Source organism: Rattus norvegicus, chromosome 14, assembly GCF_021556685.1.
Source record: "Rattus norvegicus strain SHRSP/BbbUtx chromosome 14, alternate assembly SHRSP_T2T, whole genome shotgun sequence".
Classification (NCBI taxonomy): Eukaryota; Metazoa; Chordata; class Mammalia; order Rodentia; family Muridae; genus Rattus; species Rattus norvegicus.
Window position 1 is genome coordinate 814728 of NC_141547.1, and position 25823 is coordinate 840550.

At 38.8% G+C, this 25823-nt stretch overlaps 1 protein-coding gene across 1 annotated transcript; it reads left to right on the top strand.

The window, feature by feature from the left end:
* Positions 1 to 3688: 3688 nt before the first annotated feature.
* On the top strand, positions 3689 to 24095 carry Tmed11 (transmembrane emp24 protein transport domain containing 11). Its single transcript, NM_001432994.1, is given in 5 exon segments — positions 3689 to 3867; positions 16358 to 16455; positions 21943 to 22068; positions 22914 to 23060; positions 23883 to 24095. Coding segments are annotated over 5 exon segments (645 nt in total). The 5' UTR covers positions 3689 to 3743; the 3' UTR covers positions 24033 to 24095.
* Positions 24096 to 25823: the final 1728 nt, after the last annotated feature.

Genomic DNA, 25823 nt, shown 5'->3' on the forward strand with positions numbered 1-25823 from the left:
TAAAGAAAATATCCAATAAAAAAAATAAAATAAAATAAAAAATAAATTTTGTCCAAATAGGAGTAACTAAAGATTATTTGGTTTAATATTACACAGACAAAGACACACATACAAGCACATACACATTTCTGGACATCGTTGTTGAAGGTCAATGTCATTTTCTCTCAAAATATTGTTAGTTGCCTTTATTTTTTAACTGCTATTTATTAGTTTATTTTCACAGTATAATTTGTTTTCCTTTATATTCCTGTTTCCAAAACACCACTTGTACCCCTTCTCTGCACTCTTAAAGTGCACATAGCCTCTTATTTCATTAATGCTTAGTGAATGCACATAGCATTTGTATATGCATATACATTTTGAAATACAAATTATAAAGACCATGTAAAATTGCATGTATTTATGCACTGATGGCTCATTACTTGGTAATGCATGGCCAATATTTGTGTCCTTCTCTGACTATGACAACTTCCTCCATTGCCAGGTTTACAGCTTCCGGTAAATGGTTGTGTAGGCTAGAAGCTTTGCGAGCCTTCTTCCTTCCATGCTGCCATGCACAGTGCAGTGATTCTTCCTCAGATTATATTTTGGGGGTCATACTGGTAAGACTTCACGGTCTTCCTATGCTCTTTCTAGGAGATTTATGTTCGTAGCCAGCTTCCTCATCCTTTGACTCTCAAGATCTTTCCCACCATATTCTTTTTTTTTCCCCATCTTTATTAACTTGAGTATTTCTTCTTTACATTTTGATTGTTATTCCCCTTCCCGGTTTCTGGGTCAACATCCCCCTAACCCCTACCCCACCTTTTCTATATGGATGTTCCCCTCCCCATCATCCCCCCATTACCACCCTCCCCCCAACAATCACATTCACTGGGGGTTCAGTCTTGGCTGGACCCAGGGCTTCCCCTTCCACTGGTGCTCTTACTAGGATATTCATTGCTACCTATGAGGTCAGAGTCCAGGGTCAGTCCATGTATAGTCTTTGGGTAGTGGCTTAGTACCTGGAAGCTCCGGTTGGTTGGCATTATTGTTCATATGGGGTCTCAAGCCCCTTCAAGCTCTTTCAGTCCTTTCTCTGATTCCTTCAATGGGGGTCCCATTCTCAGTTCAGTGGTTTGCTGCTGGCATTCGCCTATGTATTTCCTGTATTCTGGCTGTGTCTCTCAGGAGAGATCTACATCCGGCTCCTGTCAGTCTGCACTTCTTTGCTTCATCCATCTTATCTAATTGGGTGGCTGTATATGTATGGGCCACATGTGGGGCAGGCTCTGAATGGGTGTTCCTTCTGCCTCTGTTCTAAACATTGCCTCCCTATTCCCTGCCAAGGGTACTCTTGTTCCCCCTTTAAAGAAGGAGTGAAGCATTCGCATTTTGGTCATCCTTGAGTTTCATGTATTCTGTGCATCTAGGGTAATTCAACCATTTGGGCTAATAGCCACTTATCAATGAGTGCATACCATGTGTGTTTTTCTGTGATTGGGTTACCTCACTCAGGATGATATTTTCCAGTTCCATCCATTTGCCTATGAATTTCATAAAGTCATTGTTTTTGATAGCTGAGTAATATTCAATTGTGTAGATATACTACATTTTCTGTATCAATTCCTCTGTTGAAGGGCATCTGGGTTCTTTCTAACTTCTGGATATTATCAATAAGGCTGCTATGAACATAGTGGAGCATGTGTGTTTGTTATATGTTGGGGCATCTTTTGGGTATATGCCCAAGAGAGGTCTAGCTGGGTCCTCAGGTAGTTCAATGGCCAATTTTCTGAGGAATCTCCAAACAGATTTCCAGAATGGTTGTAACAGTCTACAATCCCACCAACAATGGAGGAGTGTTCCTCTTTCTCCACATCCTCGCAAGAATTTGCTGTCAACTGAGTTTTTGATCTTAGCTATTCTCACTAGTGTGAGGTGAAATCTCAGGGCTGTTTTGATTTGCATTTCCCTTATGACTAAAGATGTTCAACATTTCTTTAGGTGTTTCTCAGACATTTGGCATTCCTCAGTTGTTAGCTCCTCTTTGTTTAGCTCTGAACCCCATTTTTAATAGTGTTATTTCTCTCCCTGTGGTCTAACTTCATGAGTTCTTTGTATATTTTGGATATAAGCCCTCTATCTCTTGTAGGATTGGTAAAGATCTTTTCCCAATCTGTTGTTTGCCGTTTTGTCCTAACAACAGTGTTCTTTGCTTTGCAGAAGCTTTGCAGTTTTATGAGATCCCATTTGTCGATTCTTGATCTTAGAGCATAAGCCACTGGTGTTTTGTTCAGGAAATTTTTTCCAGTGCCCATGTGTTCGAGATGCTTCCCCACTCTTTCTTCTATTAGTTTGAGTGTATCTGGTTTGATGTGGAGGTCCTTGATCCACTTGGACTTAAGCTTTGTACAGGGTGATAAGCATGGATCGATATGCATTCTTATACATGTTGACCTCCAGTTGAACCAGCACCATTTGCTGAAAATGCTATCTTTTTTCCATTGGATGGTTTTGGCTCCTTTGTCAAAAATCAAGTGACCATAGGTGTGTGGGTTCATTTCTGGGTCTTCAATTCTATTCCATTGGTCTATCTGTCTGTCTCTGTACCAATACCATGAAGTTTTTATCACTATTCCTCTGTAATACTGCTTGAGTTCAGGGATAGTGGGATAGTGATTCCCCCAGATGTCCTTTATTGTTGAGGATAGTTTTAGCTATCCTGGGTTTTTTGTTATTCCAGATGAATTTGCAAATTGTTCTGTCTAACTCTCTGAAGAATTGGATTGGTATTTTGATGGGGATTGCATTGAATCTGTAGATTGCTTTTGGTAAAATGGCCATTTTTACTATATTAATCCTGCCAATCCATGAGCATGGGAGATCTCTCCATCTTCTGAGATCTTCTTCAGTTTCTTTCTTCAAAGGCTTGAAGTCCTTATCATACAGATCTTTCACTTGCTTGGTTAAAGTCACACCGAGGTATTTTATATTATTTGGCACTATTATGAAGGGTGTCGTTTCCCTAATTTCTTTCTTGGCTTGTTTCTCTTTTGTGTAGAGGAAGGCTATTGATTTATTTGAGTTAATTTTATACCCAGCCACTTTGCTGAAGTTGTTTATCAGGTTTAGTAGTTCTCTGGTGGAACTTTTGGGGTCACTTAAATATACTTAAATATCATATCATCTGCAAATAATGATATTTACTTCTTCTTTTCCAATCTGTATCCCTTTGATCTCCTTTTGTTGTCTGATTGCTCTGGCTAGAACTTCAAGAACTATATTGAACAAGTAGGGAGAGAGTGGGCAGCCTTGTTTAGTCCCTGATTTTAGTGGGATTGCTTCAAGTTTCTCTCCATTTAGTTTAATATTAGCTACTGGTTTGCTGTATATGGCTTTTACTATATTTAGGTATCCCACCATCTTCTTTATCTTTCCCTGAGCCTTGGATGAGGCTCACTGCATTTTTTCCTTCAACTGACTGCCCTCACAATAACTATCACTCTATCACAACATCTTTAAAACAACAAGATTGAAAGGAACTCTGACATCATTATCTCAGGAAATACCTCAAGATCTAAGTGTGTTTTTAATCTGGTTCATTGGAGTTTGTAGCACTTATCTGCCTGGGTATAGGTACCAAATGTCACTTCTCACAAAAATCAATTTCATAAAATTACAGTGAAGTGCAAACGCCCTATAAACAGTCACTTGTAACTGCTTCATTTCAAAGAAAGGACCTTGGGCTGGCTAATGCTGTAGAGATGCAAACTCAGACAATTCTCTTATGTTTCAGTTTTTCCTTTTCAGCTGCTTTTTATTTCCATGCTGGGGAGCGAGAGGAGAAATGTATAATCGAAGACATTCCAAGTGACACGTTGATAACAGGTGGGTAAGACTGATTTTTCTACTGACATTGTTGAGAGATAATGTCGTTTTTGCTACAATGCTAATCTCCAGAGGTCCATACTACTCAGCAGTGGTTCTATTGCTAAATAGGTTTTTCTCTGATATTTTTTAAGTTTAGTAAAATTGACATGAAATTTTCCTTGAGGTTGAAATTTATAATTCATAGAGCAGGAAGCCTAACTCTGATACCACCTCAGAATATAACCTGGACTTTTTTTATGGCTGTCATATTTCCTCAAGTAGAGAATCTCTGAGCAAAATAATTATGATTAATTATACAGAACATATGTGAAAACTTCTGACCAGTCTAGTAAATCAGGACACCCAGCCCGAGTTTAAATGCATCAAATTTCCTGAACTCAATGAAACTGTGGGCAGGGAGTACCATGAGAGAGTCCCACCTTACAGAACCTGACTATGTTAATTAACCACACTGTCACCACAGGGATTTCCTTATGCTCCCAGATACAAACTCATTGCTACATAGGTGAGCTGCACCCATCTTCTGAGAAAGATGTAAGCATTCAGTAGTTTCACCACCATATTGAAAGTACAATTTTTCTAACATGTAAGTCAGAATCAATATCAATTTTTTTAATTTTTTATTCAAGGAGAAAGTAGAAGCTAAATGTGACATGATTCATCACTAATACTGATTATGGCTTTCATTGATTACTATCAAATTATTTCAGTTCATCTCGACCATTATTCCATGTTCTAATTTCAAGAATAATAATCTGTTTTGAAATTTTTAAATAAATTCAACAAGCATGTGAGGCAGAGTTTGCAGCAAGCAAAATAGAAAGGTACACTATAGAATCTATATGTAGTATAGTGGGAAACTGAGTAGTACTGCAGCCCTCCATGCTGTCAGTCACTGAGGGAAGTTGTTTTTGAGGCTGGAGTGTTTGAAAAAAATCCTGAATCCAGACCTGGCCCGATACCTCCCACTAAGCCCTCTAGCTCTACCTCTGTTTCTGTGCTTGTAAAAACAATGGAGATGAAAAAACAGAACATATTTCTTTGGATTATGAGGATATGGGCCTAGCAGACAGGAGTCACTAGAGTCTGCCCAGTGTGTCCTCAGTGAGTTCCTGGATACCTGGGTAAATCCTAGTACAGATGATGATTTTCCTGGTAACCTTTGAATTCTCAAACTTAACAAGTCAAGGAGCAATAGAGGAACAAGAGATACATGACCTGTATATTGGTGGCATGGAGCTAAAAAGCCACTGGGCCCCTGGAGTTGTTAAGAAATGAAGACCAATGTGACTGCACAGTGCTCTGACAGCTGCATGAGGAGAGACCCCACAGCCCCTCTCTTCATAATGGCTGGCTCTTCTCAAGCCCTAGCTGAACTCACCTCCATTGCTGTCAAGCCTCTCATTTCCCAACTATAGTCTCTGCAGGCATCACTCCATGAAGCTATGCAGACTAATTTCAGTTTTTATATTTTAACAGTATTTTCTTTAAGATATATATATATATATATATATATATATATATATATATATATATATATATATATACCATACACACACAGTCACTTCAGACACACCAGAAAAGAGCATCAGATCCCATTACAGATGGTTGTGAGCCGCCGTGTTACTGGAAATCAAATTTAGGACCTGTGGAAGAGCAGTCAGTACTCTTAACTGCTGAGCCATCCATCTCCCCAGCTCACTAATTTCAGTTTCTTAAACTCAACTTTAACTATAGGAAATTTTGAAATGTGTCGGGTGGAATGTTTTAAAAAAATATCAAATTACTAAAATCCAAAGACAAAAAGGCAATAGAAAGACATCCACAGATAATTCAGGAAGGGACTTAAATAATTTTAACTTTCGAAAAAAAATAGGGAAACAGATGAAAATAATGGGAATTTTAGCTATTGGGATCTTTAAAAAGCACACAAACACAAATGTGCACACAAGAATCGGAAACTACGAGATCTGAAACTAGGAACTCATGGAATAGAGTCAACAGAACATGAAGAGAAGAAATGAGTGGAGGAGACTGGGTTACCAAACTAGAAGAGGCCTCGACAGAGAAAGTAATGAAAGACCAGAAAAGACTGTGAGAGGCATGGAGGAGCCAGGCAGGTGAACATTCTTATACTGGAAGCCCACATGGAAAGACAAAGGTAATAGATGCACTATGAAGAAGAGGTGTGGGAACTGACGAAACTGAAAGATCTCAATGTGCCCAGAGAAGGGTGATGTGGGAAGCCACACCCAGGGCACCACAATCCAAGTGCTGAAGGCCCAATGCCAAAGCCTTCTCTTTCATCACCAGTGCATTTCTGGATATTCTAGATAATGTAGTAATATAACCCTTACAATTTATTTTTTAAATCCCATTAATGAAAAGATTTTATTGTGTGCTTATTTTTCGTTATGAGCCCCTTTAAATTCTGTTCAAAGCCAAGTCTGACTTCAGTTCCATTTGCTGTGTGAACACACCAAGGACAGTTCCCTGGACTCAGTCAGACATGCCTATGTGGCTTGCCAACAAAGACTCTGTGTTCTCCCATCCTTGTTCCACTGAACTGAAGATCCAACAGCGCCAGCGATGGTCCTCAGTTTTCCATAGTGTACACGTGATCACAAAGGTGGTATCGAACGCACCATGCAAAGAAGAGATCATCAAAAGTATGCCCCCATCCTAATGTGGAAGTCAGTAGTAAAATGCAAATGCACATCTAAAATGGCCTGGAACCTGTGACACCTTGGACTATGTCTCAAGGTCCCATAGGTACAGCAAGAGCACATATGGGCTGTGTGCTGTCCCTTTCCATATCTTAACACTAGTAGTCTCGTGGAAATGCAGCCATCCAGAAAGTTCAGGAGATTACCTCAGAGCCAGTCATCCAAGGATGATTTTCTCATTAAGGCTAAACACGGACCACAGAGGAACTGCAAAATCTACCACTTTATAGACAGAGAAAATACGTTAAAGTCACTTTGACTGTCTAATAACTGGTGACTCTGAGTCACTTCAGTTATCGAGGTTCAAAGTGTTCCTGGGCAGAAAAGCACCTGGTAAGTCCCTGACTTGCCACAGGTGTTTTGTCAAGGTTGGCTCCCACTTCCTGAACTTTGTCTCTAATGTTACAAATGTGGCTTCTGAGCTCCTGCTCTAAGCATGATGGAGAACCAGGCATGCCTTCAGCTCTAATCCTTTAAGGAATAGAAAGATATTGTTGGAGGAATACAAACCTATGCTGAAGTGGAAAGAGGGACAATACAGAACTTGTCAACTAAAAGAACCACAGCAAGCCCAACATGAGAAAGCCTTGCCTGGAAACTCCTCTGATACATTCTATGATTAAAAGTGTTTTCCTTAGTTTTACTTATCCGCCTTCCTTAACAATAAATTACAGATTGTTCTGTGTGGAAAGAAAGTGAAGACATCTTTTTTTTTATCTTTATTAACTTGGGTATTTCTTATTTACATTTCGATTGTTATTTCCTTTCCCGGTTTCCAGGCCAACATCCCCCAAACCCATCCCCTCCCCATCCTCCCCCCATTACCACCCTCCCCCCAACAATCGCGTTCAATAGGTGTTCAGTCTTGGCAAGACCAAGGGCTTCCCCTTCTACTGGTGCTCTTACTAGGATATTCATTGCTACCTATGAGGTTGGAGCCCAGGGTCAGTCCATGTATAGTCTTTGGGGAGTGGCTTAGTCCCTGGAAGCTCTGGTTGCTTGGCATTGTTGTTCACACGGGGTCTCGAGCCCCTTCAAGCTCTTCCAGTCCTTTCTCTGATTCCTTCAATGGGGGTCCCATTCTCAGTTCAGTGGTTTGCTTCTGGCATTCACCTATGTATTTGCTGTATTCTGGCTGTGTCTCTCAGGAGAGATCTACATCCAGTTCCTGTCGGCCTGCACTTCTTTGCTTCACCCATCTTATCTAGTTCGGTGGCTGTATATGTATGGGCCACATGTGGGGCAGGCTCTGAATGGGTGTTCCTTCAGCCTCTGTCCTAAACTTTGCCTCCCTATTCCCTGCCAAGGGTACTCTTGTTCCCCCTTTAAAGAAGGAGTGAAGCATTCACATTTTGGTCATCCTTCTTGAGTTTCATGTGTTCTTTGCATCTAGTGTAATTCAAGCTTTTGGGCTAATAGCCACTTATCAATGAGTGCATACCATGTGTGTTTTTCTGTGATTGGGTTACCTCACTCAGGATGATATTTTCCAGTTCAAACCATTTGCCTATGAATTTTATAAAGGCACTGTTTTTGATAACTGAGTAATATTCCATTGTGTAGATGTACCACATTTTCTGTATCCATTCCTCTGTTGAAGGGCATCTGGGTTCTTTCCAGCTTCTGGCTATTATAGATAAGGCTGCTACGAACATAGTGGAGCATGTGTCTGTGTTGTATGTCGGGGCATCTTTTGGGTATATGCCCAGGAGAGGTATATCTGGGTCCTCAGATAGTGGAATGGCCAATTTTCTGAGGAACCTCCAGACTGATTTCCAGAGTGGTTGTACCAGTCTGCAATCCCACCAACAATGGAGGAATGTTCCTCTTTCTCCACATCCTCGCCAGCACTTGCTGGGAAAGTTGTTTTCCAGCCATTTACTCTGAGGTAGTATCTGTCTTTGTCTCTGAGGTGTGTTTCCTGCATGCAGCAAAATGCTTTACCTATCCAGTCTGTTAGTCTATGTCTTTTTACTGGGGAATTGAGTTCGTTGGCATTGAGAGATATTAAGGAATAGTTATTGTTGCTTCCTGTTCATTGTTAGAGGATGAATTATATTTGTTTGTCTCTCTTTTTGGTTTCATTGCAAGGAAACTATATTCTTGCTTTCTGTATGGTGTAGTTTCTCTCCTTGTGTTGGAGTTTTCCATCTATTATCCTTTCCATCTATTTCCTGGACTTGTAGAAAGATATTATGTAAATTTGGTTCTGTCATGGAATATCTTGGTTTCTCCATTTATGTTAATTGAGAGTTTTACTGGATACAGTGACTTGGGCTGGCATTTGTGTTCTCTTAGGGTCTGTATGACATCTGTCCAGGATCTGCTGGCTTTCATAGTCTCTGGTGAGAAGTCTGGTGTAATTCTTACAGGTCTGCCTTTATATGTCACTTTACCTTTTTCCCTTACTGCTTTTAATATTCTTTCTTTGTTTTGTGTACTTGGCGTTTTGACTATTATGTGACAGGAGGAGTTTCTCTTCTGGTCCAATCTATTTGGAGTTCTGTAGGCTTCTTTTACGTTTATGGGCATCTCTTTCTTTAGGTTAGGGAAGTTTTCTTCTATAATTTTGTTGAATATATTTACTGGCCCCTTAAGTTGGGAGTCTTCACTTTCTTCTATACCTATTATCTTTAGGTTTGATCTTCTCACTGTATCCTGGATTTCCTGTATGTTTTGGGCTGGGAGCTTTTTGCGTTTCACATTATCTTTGACAGTTGTGTCAATGATTTCTATGGAATCTTCTGCTCCTGAGATTCTCTCTTCTATCTCTTGTATTCTGTTGGTGATGCTTATATCTGTGGCTCCTTGTCTCTTCCTTAGGTTTTCTATATCCAGGGTTGTTTCCCTTTCTTCTTTCTTTATTGTTTCTATTTCCATTTTCAATCCCTTTACCTGTTTGATTGTGTTTTCCTATAATTCTTTCAGGGATTTTTGTGTTTCCTCTCTAAGGGCTTCTACTTGTTTACTTGTGTTTTCCTGCATTTCTTTAAGGGAGTTCTTTATGTCTTTCTTAAAGTCCTCCATCATTATCAAAAAATGTGATTTTAAATCTAAATCTTGCTTTGCTGTTGTGTTTGGATATCCAGAATTTTCTTTGGTGGGAGAACTGGGCTCTGATGATGCCGAGTAGTCTTGGTTTCTGTTGCTTAGGTTCCTGCGCTTGCCTCTAGCCATTGGGTTGTCTCTGGTGTTTGCTTGTCTTGCTGTTTCTGAGAGTGACTGGACCCTGATGTAGGACTCTGTGTCAGCACTCCTGTAGAACTGTTTTCATGTTTTCTTTCAGTCTTTTCTGAGAACAGGTTCTCTGATTTCAGGTGTGTTGACGCAGGCAGGAATCAAAGGGTCCTGCCCCTGATTGCTCCTAGGTTCTTGCACCCAGGGGGCACAGTTGGCATTAGGCGATTCCCTCTTGGGTCTGGACTGTGAGTAGAGGATAGTCTCCTCTGACTTCTCAGGAGAGTCCACACTTCTGAGGGTTCAGCTCTCTCCCCCACAGGATTTGGGTGCAGGGAGCTGTTTGGCCAGTTCAGTTCATTCCTAGGTGCAGACCACAACAGCAGGTACTGGCGGCTGTCTGTTCCTGTATTCCTGTGTCCAGAGGCACTGTGCACTTTATACAGTGTACAGAAATGTACAGAAGTGGCAGTCTGTCCTGCAGCCTCCAGATGTCTTCACTCCTGGGTGTTCAGCTCTCTTCCCCATGGGATTTGGGTGCAGGGAACTGTGGGATGGTATCAGTTCTATAATTGGGTTTTTAAAGTTCATTCCTATAATCTTTGTCTAATCCTTGTTTAAACTATATTACATACCATGTTTTTTTTTCATTTTTTATTGGATATTTTCTTTTCTTACATTTCAAATACTATCCCCTTTCCAGATTTCCCCTCTGGAATCCCCAATCCCTTTTCCCCTCCCCATACCTCTGTGAGAGTATTCACCCACACACCCACTTCCTCCCATCTCCCAACCCTGGCATTCCTCTACACAGGGGCATTGAGCCTTCACAAGTCTAAGGTTCTCTCCTCTCATTGATGCCCGATAAGGCCTTCCTCTGCTACATATGTGGCTGGAGTCATGGGCCCCACATGGAAGCTGAAAAATGCTCTACTCAATGATAACTTGGGCAAGGAAAACAATGAAGAAAGAAACTAAAGACTTCTTAGAATTTAATGAAAATGAACTCACAACATACACAAACTTATGGGACACAATGAAAGCAGTGCTAAGAGGATAACTCATAGCTCTGAGTGCCGCAAAAAGAAACTGGAGAGAGCATACACTAGCAGCTGGACAGTATACCTAAAAGCTCTAGAACAGAAAGAAGCAAATACACCCAAGAGGAGTAGAAGACAGGAAATAAACTCATAGCCAAAATCAACCAAGTAGAAACAAAAAGAACTATACAAAGAATCAACAAAACCAGGAGCTGTTTCTTGGGGGGGGGAAATCAATAAGATAGATAAACCCTTAGCCAGACTAACCAGAGGGCACAGGGACAGTATCCAAATTAATAAAATTAGAAATGAAAAGGGAGACATAACAACAGAAACTGAGAAAATGCAAAAAAATCATCAGATCCTAGCATGTATTATTAATAGCAGAAGTTATGACTTCATTACTTTCACATTCTTTTTTGTCTTTTGGTTTCCACATCTATCTACCTGTGGATTGCTTGAATGTTTTATATTTTATTCCACTTTATCTATAGTGTTTTTCACTATATATTTCTATAATTTTAATACTTGTTATTTCCTACTATGACTAACATTTTAAGAAAACATAAAACCTTAACTCTACCATTTGTAATTGTCTTAAATATTATCTCCACATACACTGAAAGCATTGCTAAAATTTTTCTTTCAAATGTTAGCCACTTTAAACTGTTGCTTTAAAAAGTGAAGAATTGCAGATGTGATGGTGTGGGCCCAGCACTGAAGAGGCAGAGGCTGGCACATCTCTTTGAGGCTGGTCTAGTCTACATAGTATATTCAAAGACAGCCAAAGATACATAGTGAGACCACAGGATTAAAGGTATATATTACCATGCCTGGTTAAGATTTCTTTTGTCAAGAGGCCTGTCCCAACAAGGTCAGGTACTGAGGTGGGACACAGCATCCAACCAAGGCCAAAGACTGATGGCCTCTGGCCTTTAACTCCCTCTTACTGTTCTGGGGGTGAGAAGCTGATGGCTTCTGGCAATTTTACTCTCACTGTTCTGGGGGATTCTGGCAATTTAATTCTCTCTTGCTATTCTGGGGCCAAAAGGTGATGATGACTCTTGGAAATGTCACAGAGAAAGGGGAAGAAAGGAAGAAAGAAAGGAAGGAAGAAAGAAAGAGAGAGAGAAAGAAAGAAAGAAAGAAAGAAAGAAAGAAAGAAAGAAAGAAAGAAAGAAAGAAGAAAGACACTGACCAAACCCAACCACCTGTTTCATCAATTTCACAAGTGCACATGCATGCTTATACACACACATATAGCTACATACATATGTATGCAAATACATATAGACAATATATATATACACATACATACACAACACACACACACACACACACACACTCACACACACACACACACACAAATTTAGTGGGTAGAGCACAGCCCCAACAATCACACTTTATTTTTTTCTCTTAGAGTTTTTATACCTTCTCAGACAAAAGTTCTTTATAAAATTACCTCATAAAGAAAATGTTACACAGTAGGGGAGTTACAGAAGGATGTTGATATTAAGTTGAAAGCAGTGTTTCATTCTGTGGGCTCGTTATAAGTTCAAAGCAACAGTGTCACATTGTCTTGCTTTACCATAGTGCACACCTGTGGCCTCATCCTAGGACATGACCTAGAATGAATGTTGTTCCTTGATCACAAATTTGTCCCAAGCCTATTTCTCTTCATAGCACAATTTATGAAAACTCATAGTATTCCTTATTATGCAGCCTTTACTTACTATTCTATGAGGAGGGGTACATTCTATTCTTAGTTCTAACTTTATTTCATCTTTCTGGCAAAACAACTAAATCATCTCCTTAAATTTTCTTCCTAAAATTATCTGAATCAAATCAGGAATTCTATAAAGTCATTAACTCATCTAAACAGCATTAATTCATAAAAGCTTATCTTCATGTTGATCTGCAGGAAATTTGCCCAATAGCGTGCAACTGATGCCCAGAAATCATTAGGCTATGTCATAACAGTAGGAAGGGCATATCAGTGGTGAAAAGCAATCCTGGGATGAAGTCTCTGGGACTGAGCCTCTCCAGAGTGCACCCATCACAGTCATGCAAACTGGTGGGCCATCTCCAGGAAACTCACTTGCTGGTCATAGCCTTTCCTAGATGGCGTCTGTTATTCTTTTTTTTTTTTTTTCCGAAGCTGGGGACCGAACCCAGGGCCTTGCGCTTCCCAGGCAAGCGCTCTACCACTGAGCTAAATCCCCAACCCTATTCTTTTAATTCTATTCTTGAGCTTCCTAATCTTAAATTTCCATTGAGCTAAGAATATCCTCAAGGATGTGTTGTTGTACAAAGGATTATGGTTAGCATTCTTTCAGTGTTGAAGCATGTATCACCACTTGCTTGTGTTTCTACTGCCTATGTGATTCATTATCTCTGACTCTAAGTCATGAACTACTTCTCTCCTAACATTTCTCAGATTTTTTTCTGGACTTTAATTTTGATGTACATGGAGATGGACTCTTTTATAGGATTATATTGTTGGGGTGTGCTGAGCTTGAATGTGGTTTTTTATGTCTTTTACAGAATTTAGGGAGTATTTAGTAATTATTTTCTCCAATTTTTTTTAGCTTTAGATTCCTTTTCTTTTCTCCTGTAACTCTACAAATTTTAGACTTTTAATGTTTTGTAGTCCATGGGACTCTATTAAAACACCATTTTTTGCTTCACACTCTTTCCAATCATCTTTGCTCTTTTGTTGAGTCTATTCAGCAAGGTAGGATTTTTCTAGATTTAAATACTGTATTTTCCTGTTCTAATGAGCTCATTTTGTTCTCATAACTTCGATTTTAATTTATTTCATGAGTGTTCATACTGCTGTTTGAATTTTTTATGACAGAAGCTTTAAAATTCTTTGTCAGATTATTGAAACTGTGTCATCTTGGTACTGGTGTTAGGTAACTGTCTTCTCTAAATCAAGTTGAAACTTTCCTTGTTCTTCACAGAACTGAGCAACTCTGAGTTATTTTACATTATTGTACATTTTAAGTATTATACTATGACTCTGATTCCTACTTAACAACCTAGGACAGAAATATGAATTTTAGTTTGATGTATGGACTATTCTAATGCACGGACATGGCCTAACACCCAGGTTGGATTTTTTCCTCCAACTCTCTCCTCTTCAGAATCCTTCTAGTTCTTTTTATAGAGGGAAGTTGCTCTGTGTTAGTATGGGGTAGGTCTCTTTCTAGGGCTCCATCCCAACCCCTTCACAGCTGAAGCATCCAGCATACAGAATGCAATTTTTTTCAGACAATTCTTCTGAAACAGGTCATGTAGCATCAAAGGAATTTCATTCTCCAGAGATGAAATTCCCTCCTTCCCTCCTTCCCTCCTTCCTTCCCTCCTTCCCTCCTTCCCTCCTTCCCTCCTTCCCTCCTTCCCTCCTTCCCTCCTTCCCTGCAAATTACAAATTTTTTATGAACAGACTAGAGTGTGTAAGAATGGGAAAATAAAACAGGTAAACCTGTTGAGCTGAGTCCTGAGGTCCTGAGCCAGTTCACTGCCTTTCTTTAGCTTTTAGTCTTTGGTTGTTTCATACCTTTTTCTGGGGTTTTGGTTGGAATTAGCAAGAAGAGGAGAGTAGGAGATGAATCTATTTTATCCAGATTCACCTATAATGCTTTTTAAAATAACATTAAAATGAACCATTCAAACGAGTATTGAGCATATATTACACATATGGTTAACAAACTTAAGGGAGGGATGGAAGGAGGACAGTACTATGAAAAAGCTTCCTAAGCCTGAAGACCCTGAAGTACAAGCAGGAACCAACTGTGGGCTGCAAGTTTCTCATCTTGGGAAACTTTCCCCCTGGAGTCCCCAAAGGCGTTTTACCTTATTTAAGGTTTTTATTGCTGTGATAAAATATCATAACCAAAAAGCAAGTTGGGGAGAAAACGGTTTATTTAACTTACACTAAATATGTATTGCTGCTTGTTAATTATTGAAGGAAGACCAGAACACAAACAGGGCAGGATCCTTGAGCCAAGCTGAATCAGAGGCAATGGAGGATGCTGCTTGCTGGCTTGCTTCCCCTGGCTTGCTCAGCTTGTTTTCTTATAGAACCCAGGACCACCATCCCAAGGATAGACCACCTAAAATGGGCTGAGCCCTCCTCCACTGATCACTAATTGATCAAATGCCTTGCACCTGAATCTCATGAAGGCATTTCCTTAACTGAGGCTCCTTCTCTGTGATGACTCCAGTTGTGTCAAGTTAACACAAAAACCAGCCAGTACAGGTTTTCCTTCACTTTCCAGAAGGTAGAGATCTAGGGTCAAATTTCTTTCTCCAGCCCTGGCCCCATTTGCCTCCCTTGTCACTGCCAGGCAGGCACTGTAGTCTTATCATCAAACTGCCTCCATTCTAATTGTATTTACAACATAGTAACTATAAGACTTAGGGCTGTAACTTTACCAGAGACCCAATTGCTGACTTGTGGAATAGAGCAGGAAAGACAAAATCTAGTGCTTCAACAACTGTTATTAGAATATAAACCACTTGGATTACAATACCCTTGCAATGTCTACCTTTCAATATTTTCTACATACAACACCCAGAATATTTTAAAAAATTAAAAGTTACTCCAACTCATTACATAATTTGCAATGGACTTGCAACCCTTCTATAACTGATTCCAACCCCTGCTGCCCTCAAACTCCTCTCCTAACATTTTCCTTGTCATTTACCCATCTCTTCAGTACTCGAAGTTTCACCTCCCCTCTGGAGATAGAGATGCATTATAAACATATTAAAAGTTTATACACATAAAAAATTTTAAACATCACATTCAGTCCTTCTTATGTGCTAACCAAGTCTGAGGGAGTCTTTTACACATTATTGAATCCTTGTGATCCTCATGGTATCAACCCTATGCATGTAGAAACAATTTTTGTTACTTTATGTATTATAGAACATATATATATATATATATATATATAGAGAGAGAGAGAGAGAGAGAGAGAGAGAGAGAGAGGAGATTCATGATTCATTCTATTAGTTCTGTTACTCTAGAGAAACCTGAATACTACATTGGCTAACATGGAGTTTATATTCTGCATAGAAATGCTTAATAACTCGTGTGTGTGTGTGTGTGTGTGTGTGTGTGTGTGTGTGTGTGTGTGATCATGTATGTCGAGGTCAGAGATCAACCTTGACTTAGGTTATCGCTTAGGAGTTGTCCACCTGTTTTGTTTTGTTTGTTTGTTTGTTTGTTTGTTTGTTTTAAGACACTCTCTGGTCAGCAAGCTTCCTAACTCTGCTACCCAAGCACTGGGATTATAAGTAGATACTACCATACCTGCTTTTTTTAACATGGGTACTAGTGAGCAAGCTCAGGTCTTCATGATTGTACCAGCAAGCACTTTACTGAATGAGCTGCTCCCATGGCCTTGCTTTTACTTATTTGCTGTTTTAATAGAAGTTCTCACTTTCATATAGAAAGATTAAGAAATAAATTTAACTTAGTGGCAATTATGTATTCTCTGTACCTTCTAATAGGTGTTTTGTATTTTGTTACAGGGACATTCAAGATACAGCAGTGGGACATTGGTAGACATGACTTTCTTGAATCTGCTCCTGGCTTAGGAATGTTTGTGACTGTTACAAACAATGATGAGGTAAATTCCTTTCTACATTGATCCTATTTCTAGTTGCAAAAGCTCTACAAGAGCAACAATAAGAAGTTACAGCCTTTTACGTAGAACTGAACAAAACAGAAAGTGGGCCTCTGAGATAGCTCAGTAGGCAAAGGGTAATTGCTGCCAAGCCAATTGTCCTCTGATATTCACACATATGCCACAAAAAAAGATAGGTGTTATAGAAAGAGTGATGGATGGGTAGATAGATAGATAGATAGATAGATAGATAGATAGATAGATAGATAGGCAGACAGACAGGTAGATGATAGATAAATAAATAGATGACAGATAGATAGATAGATAGATAGATAGATAGATAGACAGGTAGATGATAGATAAATAAATAGATGACAGATAGATAGATAGATAGATAGATAGATAGATAGATAGATAGATAATAGAGAGGTGGGTATATAGATGATAGATGATTGATAGATGATAGATAGATATAGATAGCTGATAGGTGATAGATAGATAGATAGATAGATAGATAGATAGATAGATAGATAGATAGACAGACAAACAGGCATCATCTTTGACTGCTACATTTACTTAATAAAAATTCCCTTTTAATGGTATATTAAGAGAAATAAAGCGGGCTGGAATGATGTCTCAGTGGTTAAGAGCACTGACTGCTCTTCCAAAGGTCCTGAGTTCAAATCCCAGCAACCACATGGTGGCTCACAACCATCTGTAATGTGATTCGGTGCCCTCTTGTGGTGTGTCTGAAGACAGCTACACTGTACTCATATATATAATAAATAAATAAATCTTAAAAATGTATTAAAAAAGAGAAATAAAGCACATGGCAAGATTCTTTAATTAAATCAATTAAATTTAATCAATCAAATTAAAATTTTGATACATTTAAAAACAGAATTGTATGCATATGTGTATGGTGATGAGTGTGTAATATGTATAGTGAGCTGAGCACTCCTACATCAATTAGCAGTCAAAAAAATCCCTCATAAACATATCCATGGACCAACCCAAAAAGACAATTGCTCAAGTGAGACTCCTTTCTAAGGTGATTCTAGGCTGTGTCAAATTGATGATGCAAACTAGAACACAAGGTTAACTCCATTTTAGCTTGTCTCTTATGAGTTTTAAAGCTTCACATTTACATTTAGATCTAAGATCCATTGAGTTGATTCTTGTAAAATGTATAAAACCTATGACAAGAAAACTTTCAGTTCTTCTCTGTTTAGTTCAGACCTCATTTGCCCTACCCTGGTTTCTCCTTCTACTACAACCTCTCCAGACCCCAACCCCCTCCCCCACTCTAGGAAGATATTCTTGGATCCACAAGGTGAGGTGGCTCCTCAGGCTGCCAACATGTATCTAGCCAGCATGTGTCAGGCCAGCATAAACCCCCTTGCTCTTTCTTAGTCTCCCACCTGACTAGAAAACTGCTTTGGGAAGTGCTTGTCGATAGGTCTGTGCTGGTTACTCAGCAGGAGCTTCTTGAAAGTTTTTGTCCCCCTACAGTTCCTGGGGTGAATCCTATCCTGAACTATGTTTCCTAATCTCCCCTTTATTCTAGCCTCTCCTTCACTCTTCTGCTTCTTCCTCAGTGTCTTCCTCACCACCCCCCTTGAATCTCTCTTAAGCCTCTATTTCCCAGAAATCTCTCTATCCGTACTGGATTTCCTACCTCCTGATTCCTGCTTCAGCTCATTGGCCATAAGCTTTTTACTGACAGGTGATAAGAGATTCTCCCTCTCACCTTCTCTCCCTCCTCCCTTCCCCTCCCCCACTTTCTCTCCCTTCCCCCTCTTTCTTTCATCACCCAATGAGAGCAATTTGTGCTGCCCACATACTCATGGGTTTAGGATTATCTACTGGAGCATGGCCACATCAATAAAGAAAACTGACTCTCCCCCAAAAGCCATTAATAGCCCCACTCCATGCTGGAATGTCAATCGTCTTCATACTGTGCTGATCTTTTATGTGTGCAATCACAGCTTCTGTGAATTCATGAATAAACAGTTCTGCCTTATCAAGACAACACTGTTTTTCTTATTCCCATCCCTGACTTCTGCCTCTTCTTCCATGAAAGGTGAAGGGGGAGTGATGGTGTTTGCTTTTGTTTGGGGAATTTTGAGGGTGCTAATTTTTTTTCTTTTTATTTATTCTTCTCTCATACAATACATCTCAACTGCAGCCTCCCCTCCCTCCACTCCCCAAGTCCTCACCGCCACCTCCCCTCTCCCCCAGATCCACTACAACTCCATTCCCCTTCAGAAAAGAGCATGCCTCTCAGGGATTTCAACCAACCATGGCAAAACAGGATTCAAATAAGACTAGCCCCTAACCCTCTTATTAAAGCTAGAAAGACAACGCAGTAAGAGGAAAAGGTACTAAGAACAGGCAAAAGAGTCCCACTGCTAGGAGCCCCACAAAAACACCCAAGCTAAACAATCACAGCACATATGCAGAGGACCTAATGTAGATCCATGCAGGTTCTGTGATTGCCACTTCAGTCTCTGTAAGACCCTATGAACTCTGCTTACTTGATTCTATGGGCCTTTCTCCTGCTGTCCTCAACCCCTCTGGCTCCTAGTTTTCCTCCTCCCTCTCTTCTGTGGGGTTCCCCAAACTCTGCCTAATGTTTGGGTATGGGTCTCTGCATCTGTTCCCATCAAGATCTGAGCTACCAGCACATTTTACAGGCAGAATATATGTGGGTCAAAGGTTTTGTGGCTGTGTTGGTATCCAGGTCTCACCACTGGGAGCTTTACATGGTTACAGAAGATGGCCAGTTAGGCTCCATTGCTAAGAATCCTTGCTAGGCTCACCCTTACAGGTTCCTGGATGTTCTCACTGCTCTAGGTTTCCACATTGCCCACTAAATGCCCACCTATTACAGCCATTCTTCCCTCCCCCACCTGATCTCCTAGCCCATGCGCACCTGCTCCAAGCCCACCTGCAAAATCTATTCTATTTTTCCTTCGCAATGGGAATCCATGCGTCTCCTCCTCGAGCCCTCCTTGTTATTTATCCTCTCTGGGTGGGGATTGTAGTATGATTATCCTCTACCTAACAGCTAATATCCATTCATAAGTGAGTATGTACCTTGTTTGTCTTTCTGGGTCTGAGCTATCTCCCTCAGGATGATTTTTCTAGTACCATCAAATATTTGCCTGAAAATTCAATAATGTCATTTTTCCTAACAGCTGACTAATACTCCACTGTGTAAATGTACTACATTTTCTTTATCCATTCTTTGGTTGAGGATCACTGAGTCTTGAGGGAAGGGATGTCCTGTTTGTGGCTGAGCATATCACTCACATTTATTCTATGCCCTTTGACCAGTTGGCATCCCTCTTTTTTTTTTTAATTTTAGCTTATTAATGGGCATGGGTATTTCACCTGCTTGTATGCCTCATGTCTTTGGAGGCAAGAAGAGGGTATACAAGCTCTTGAAACTGGAGTTATAGATGGTTGTGAACTACTACATGGGTGCTAGGCATGGAATCTGGATCCTCTGAGACAGCCATTAGTGCTTTTAACAGCTAAGCCATCTCTTTAGTCCTTCCTCTCGTTTCTGAAACATATCAATAACAGAACTTTTTTCATTTTTCCAAAGTTGTCCAAGAACTGGCAATAAGGAAAACATAAGTCTGCTTCAAATATTAATCTGTTACTTTACAGATCATGGAGAGATGCTTATAAGCTAAGAATTTCTAATTATCCTGTTTTTATATAATCTCACTTATACGTAAAGTATCATTGGGTAAATTGTAGCTAATATTTGGACAAACTATTAAATAAATTAAGAACAATATTTTTTTAATTTTGCCTCCATTGATCGATTCTCTAAGATTCTAATAATATCATTATTATTGGAGAACTCCCTTTAACATTTCAGAGAAGGCAGTTCTACTGCTGATACATTCTCCCAATTCTCATTTTTCCGATATCTCTGGTCAACTCTTTAGGACGATTTTGTAAAAATCTAAGTTGGTGGGTTCTTGCCTCCTGACACATTAAATATATCACTCTCCTCTTGCATGGTTTCCTTTCTCGCTCTCTTTCTGATATCAACATTATAAACGTTGAGTTTTTGTAGTTTCCTCCACAGTTCTTGGATATTCTGTCCCACTTATTTTCTTTTTGTGTTTTGGTTTTAGAAGTCAGTCTATTCTCAGATTCAAAGAATCTTTTTTCAGCAATGGCCAACCACCAATAAATACCCTAAACGCAGCCTTTATTTATTTTTACAGTGTACTCTGTCTCCTTTTCTTGGAGTTTCTCTATTCGTATGACCCACACTTTCTTTCATCTTATCTACTTTTCCCATTATATTATTTGGCACAGATTTTACAAAAATTCCTGGCCCGCTAATCCTTTAGCATAAAAATTCTTGATCTGGCAATGCTAATATTCTTAATTCTAATATCCTTGCATATATGCTGTACTCTCCTCATGCATGATTTTCACCTTTCACTATGGCATGTATAGATATAGGGATAGAAATATATAGAAATAGATGTAGATGATTAGATATATAGATGATTAGATATAGATGTGATATACCTGGTACAAGGAATCTAGCATCAGCTCCCACAGATTATGTTTTTTACTTGTGCATTTTTGCTGTAGTCAGCTGTGATTCTTTGTATCCATCTGTCTATCTCTCCAGGTGTGGAGAAGTTTATCAGGTGAATTCAATTCTTTAATCCATCTAAGAACTGGGGTTTTCAGTTTGTTAAGATTATGTTTATTATAATAGATATCAGAAAACACATACACACACAGACAGAGAGAAAGAGGTACTTTTACAGACAATACTTTTTATAAAAATAGTATACAATAAAGATTTTTTTCTATAAATTGGCATAAAGAGTCAGATGTGGTGTGAATCTGTAATCCCAACACTCCAAAGATAGAGGTAGGTAGATTGAGTTTGAAGACATCCTAGGATAGTAAGGTACACACATATACTCTGCATCAGTTCATGGACATTTTTAGTATAGATACTTGTTTTTTAGTTTCCTTTACTACTACATATTGTTCTTTAGTTGACTTTTCCTTATTTCAAAGTGACAATCTTACTAACACAGGCAACACAGTAAATATTATCTTCTGTGCAACTTTGTAACTTCCACATGTTGATAAAATACTCTTCTGTAGCTAAGGTTACTGAGTCAATGATTACATATTTTGTAAGTTTTAACATACATTGCTTAACTGCAACCCAAAACAGTTTAGTTGCTCAGTCCTTTCAACACTGTTAGGAGACTATTTTTCCATACAACCCAAGAATTTTAAAATCCTTACCAATCTCAGAATAAGCAAGGGATGTTTTGCTATAATTTGAATGTTCATTACTTGTAAGGCTGGGTATTTTTCATGTTCTTTAACCATTTTGTTTTTTCCATAGGACTATTTAATTTTAATATTCCTATTAAAAATAAAGATGAAAAATAGACAATTATAAACTATTGACATTCTCAATCCTAGGTATTATTATCCAAGTTATATGGTGCACAAGGGACATTCTATTTTACTTCACACTCATCTGGTGAACACATCATTTGCTTAGAATCTAATTCTACACAGTTTGTGTCATTTGGAGGGAGTAAGCTGGTGAGTATATGCCTATGTATCCTGCTGTTGAACACAACATCATTATCCAAGCATGGCATTGGTTTGCAGAATCAATCACAAACAGACTAACAGGAAACATATTAAAGTTATGTGTATAGATCTTGGATAACAACCAGAGAGGGAGCTGGAGAGATTGGAAGGTGTTCAAAGGGAATCATGAAGTTGATTAAAGAGTTTGAAAAATAATTGTTGTGAGGGAAGGTTTAAAAAGCTGTGATTACTCAGGCTTGAAAACAAGTGAAGGCTGAAGGGCAAATTAATAATGGAACTCTAATAACAAAAACTCTTATGCAGTACATGGGTGAGTCACTATTTTCTAAATGTGTTAAGAACAGCTGAAAAGCATTTGTACTTCAGTATACAAAATTCAGCTATATGTAAAGAGAAACTTTCATAGATAAATATACAATATATTCTGGGTTCGGTCCCCAGCTCCGAAAAAAAGAACCAAAAAAAAAGGTAATATAATATACAATATATTATTCCAATAATAAAGTTTTCTCAACACCAGAAACATTTACATGACAATAAATTTGATATTCATGAAGGTATAAATATATGTTAAGGTCAATAGGTTACCACAAAATTAAGTGTTATTATAAGAAAGACTATTGAGTAGAGTAGGGTAGTGTAGAGTGAGAAATAGAGTTATAATGTGGGCAAAAAAAAAAAAAAGGTAAGTCAAGTGGTGTGGGACCTCACTCATGAAAGAAGTAAAAGAGACCAAGAAGACGCTAGCACAAAAAGAAAGCAAAGGAAAAAAACTATAGCTAATTTATTTCAAACATGCAAGGGTTTGTTTCTCCCTCTTACTGTTTGTACAGCGCATCCACTTAGATATTCGAGTTGGAGAGCATGACCTTGATGCAGTTATTGTTCAAGCAAAGGACAAAGTTAATGAAGTAGCCTTCACGCTTCGACATCTAATTGAACAAATTGAACAAATACTCAAAGAACAAGACTATCAAAGGGTCAGTCTGTCCTTTCAGCTTATTTTATCTCTTCTTGTCAAAAATTCATTTCTCGGCACAAAACCTTTGAACCAAGGAAAGAACACACTGCCTGTCCCTTGGTCTTTCTAAGCTGGACCTGTGTGGGTGTGAAGGGAGTGGGAAGAGAATAACCTTTCCTCACTCTACTGGCCCGTGAGTTCCTTTAGAAAAGGGAATTGAGGCTCATTTTCCTCCTCATCCTCCAAAGTTACTAGCCAAGTCTTCACCCAGTTACAAAAGATGTGAACTTATGAAACAAAGGAATGCTTCCAGACATGTTCCATACACTTATAGAGACCCACGTATGTGCACATTCAGGATCACGGTTTTAGTCTTATGACATCAAGTGTTTTCTGAGTCATTGTGCTCACTGGATGCTGGCCAGACATGGAGGACACAAATCTATTCATTTACTTTGCCATAAACAAGTCTCAGTTTTCTTTATCTAAGAAATATGGACAAGGCATGGTAATTCAATAAGGAAGTGTGTGGCATAGAGCCCAACATAAAAGATTTAATGAAGAAAATCTATCACTATTAAGTAATGTTCATTTTCCTTGATGGTAAAAACTGTATAAAGTAATAGATTAAATTTCTGCAATGGATACCAAAATAAAAGAATATGTTTTGTTAAATTGCTGTCTTACAGTTGGATAAATAATAAATTACATCTAAGAAAATGATATTCTACTTTTTATATCAAATGGATAAAATTAAATACCAAGAACACACTCGGGAACCTCAAAAATCACACACAAAGTACTTTAACAAACTAAAACTTTGTATTTCTTTTCTGAATAGGACCGTGAGGAAAATTTCCGTATCACCAGTGAAGATACCAATAGAAATGTTTTATGGTGGGCTTTCGCACAAATATTAATCTTTATCTCAGTTGGAATTTTTCAAATGAAGCACCTTAAAGATTTCTTCATAGCTAAGAAGCTTGTTTAAAACACAAGTTAAAGTAAATAATTTGTACAATGTTTGAGTTAATAAACCAAAATACATGCATAAGTCTGCTATTTTCTGATTTAAAAGATATTAGATATTGAAGTTAATATTATAGATGGCATTCCTGGTTTTTAAAAAGTGTCACTTTAATAATGTAGCTTCTGAATGTGGTAAAAAAAAAATAAGCACGTCGTTTTAATTTAAACTTGATATAAATCAGCAATACCAAATGAGCTACAGATGCAATTTTAAGTTATTTGGTCACACATTAAAAAAAAAGATTTTATGTTCTATCTATCTATCCATCTCCCCTTCTCTCTCTGCAAGCGGATCCTTTCTCTTTTTTTCTTCCCCTCTTACTCCCTTATCCCCATGACAATTTCCCTGGCCTCAGTCCTTGGGGCCAGTAAACAGCTTCCCCAAAAACCCGCCTTTAATATTAAAAGAAAGAGGATTTTACAAAAGGATACATTTTAATAATTGTGGAACCAGGTGGTGGTAGTGCTAGCAACACCTTTAATAACATCGCTTGGGAGGCAGAGACAGGTGGTTCTCTGAATTCGAGGCCAGCTGAGTCTACAGAGTAAGTTTCAGACTACACAGAGAAGCTCTTTATCAAGAAGGGGAGAGGGGGACAGGGACCTTTGTGGCATATATTTATCATAGCATACCAAACAAAGTACTATCAGTCAGAGCATGTCACATTGGCTTCTACTGCTGCTCTTAAGGAGACTGAAGCAGGAAGATCCCCAGAGCCCCCAAGTAGAGACCAGACTGACAGCAGACTTAGTCACTGTTCTACTGATGTGAAGAGACACCATGACTAAGGCAACTCTTATTAAAGAACACATTTAATTGGGAGTCTGCGTACAGTTGCACAGGTTTAATCTATTACCATCATGTTGGGGAGCATGGTGGCATGTAGGCAGGTGCTGGAGCAGTAGTTGAGAGCTATATCCTGATCCACACAAGGTGGTGGGGAGGGAGGACTATGTCTGACATGGGCTTTTCAAAGCCTATTCCTAGTGTCAAACTTCCACCAACAAGGTCATACCTGCTAATCGTTATAACTCTAATATTGCCACTCTCCATTAACTAAGCATTCAAATCCCTAGTGGATAAGCATTCAAATATATAGGGGCTACATTCTTACCCAAACCAACACAGAGACCTTCTCTCATAAACATGGGAGTGCAACACAAAGAAACAAAGCTACTTTAATTTTAATGTATACTCAATACAAAGTAGATAAGATATTTTATATCTTTTTAATCATACTACATTTGTAAACAAGTATATTTTTAGGACTTGATGAAACTCACAACTGCAGTACTGCACAAATACATTCTTTCCCCAAATTACTTCACTAAGAAACACAGTCACCTGAATCTTTACTTTTTCCTAATTCCTTGAAAAACACTAAACTTTGCTCCATAGAAGTAAATAGCTCAGGAATTTTCTCACACAGACTCTATGGATCCAAGCACACTTAGGAAGTGGGGAGGAAAGATCCAGAATTATGCAAAAAAAAAAAAAAAAAAAAACTAAAAGTAATTTTTAATTTTAATTTTGAAATTAGTTTAATATCGTCAGAAATTACCCCCTTCCACGATCTGTTAAGTGGGGAATGATCTTCCATAAAGATCACTGAACACAGTGGCAAGCGGGGATCTCTGTCCTGCCCTGATTCACTTCTGTCCGATGTTCTAATGGAATCCCTCCCGACCATTCCATTCTTCACTGGGTACTTCTAGTCCCCTAGCCTGGTCCATAACCACAGCCCACCCCCAC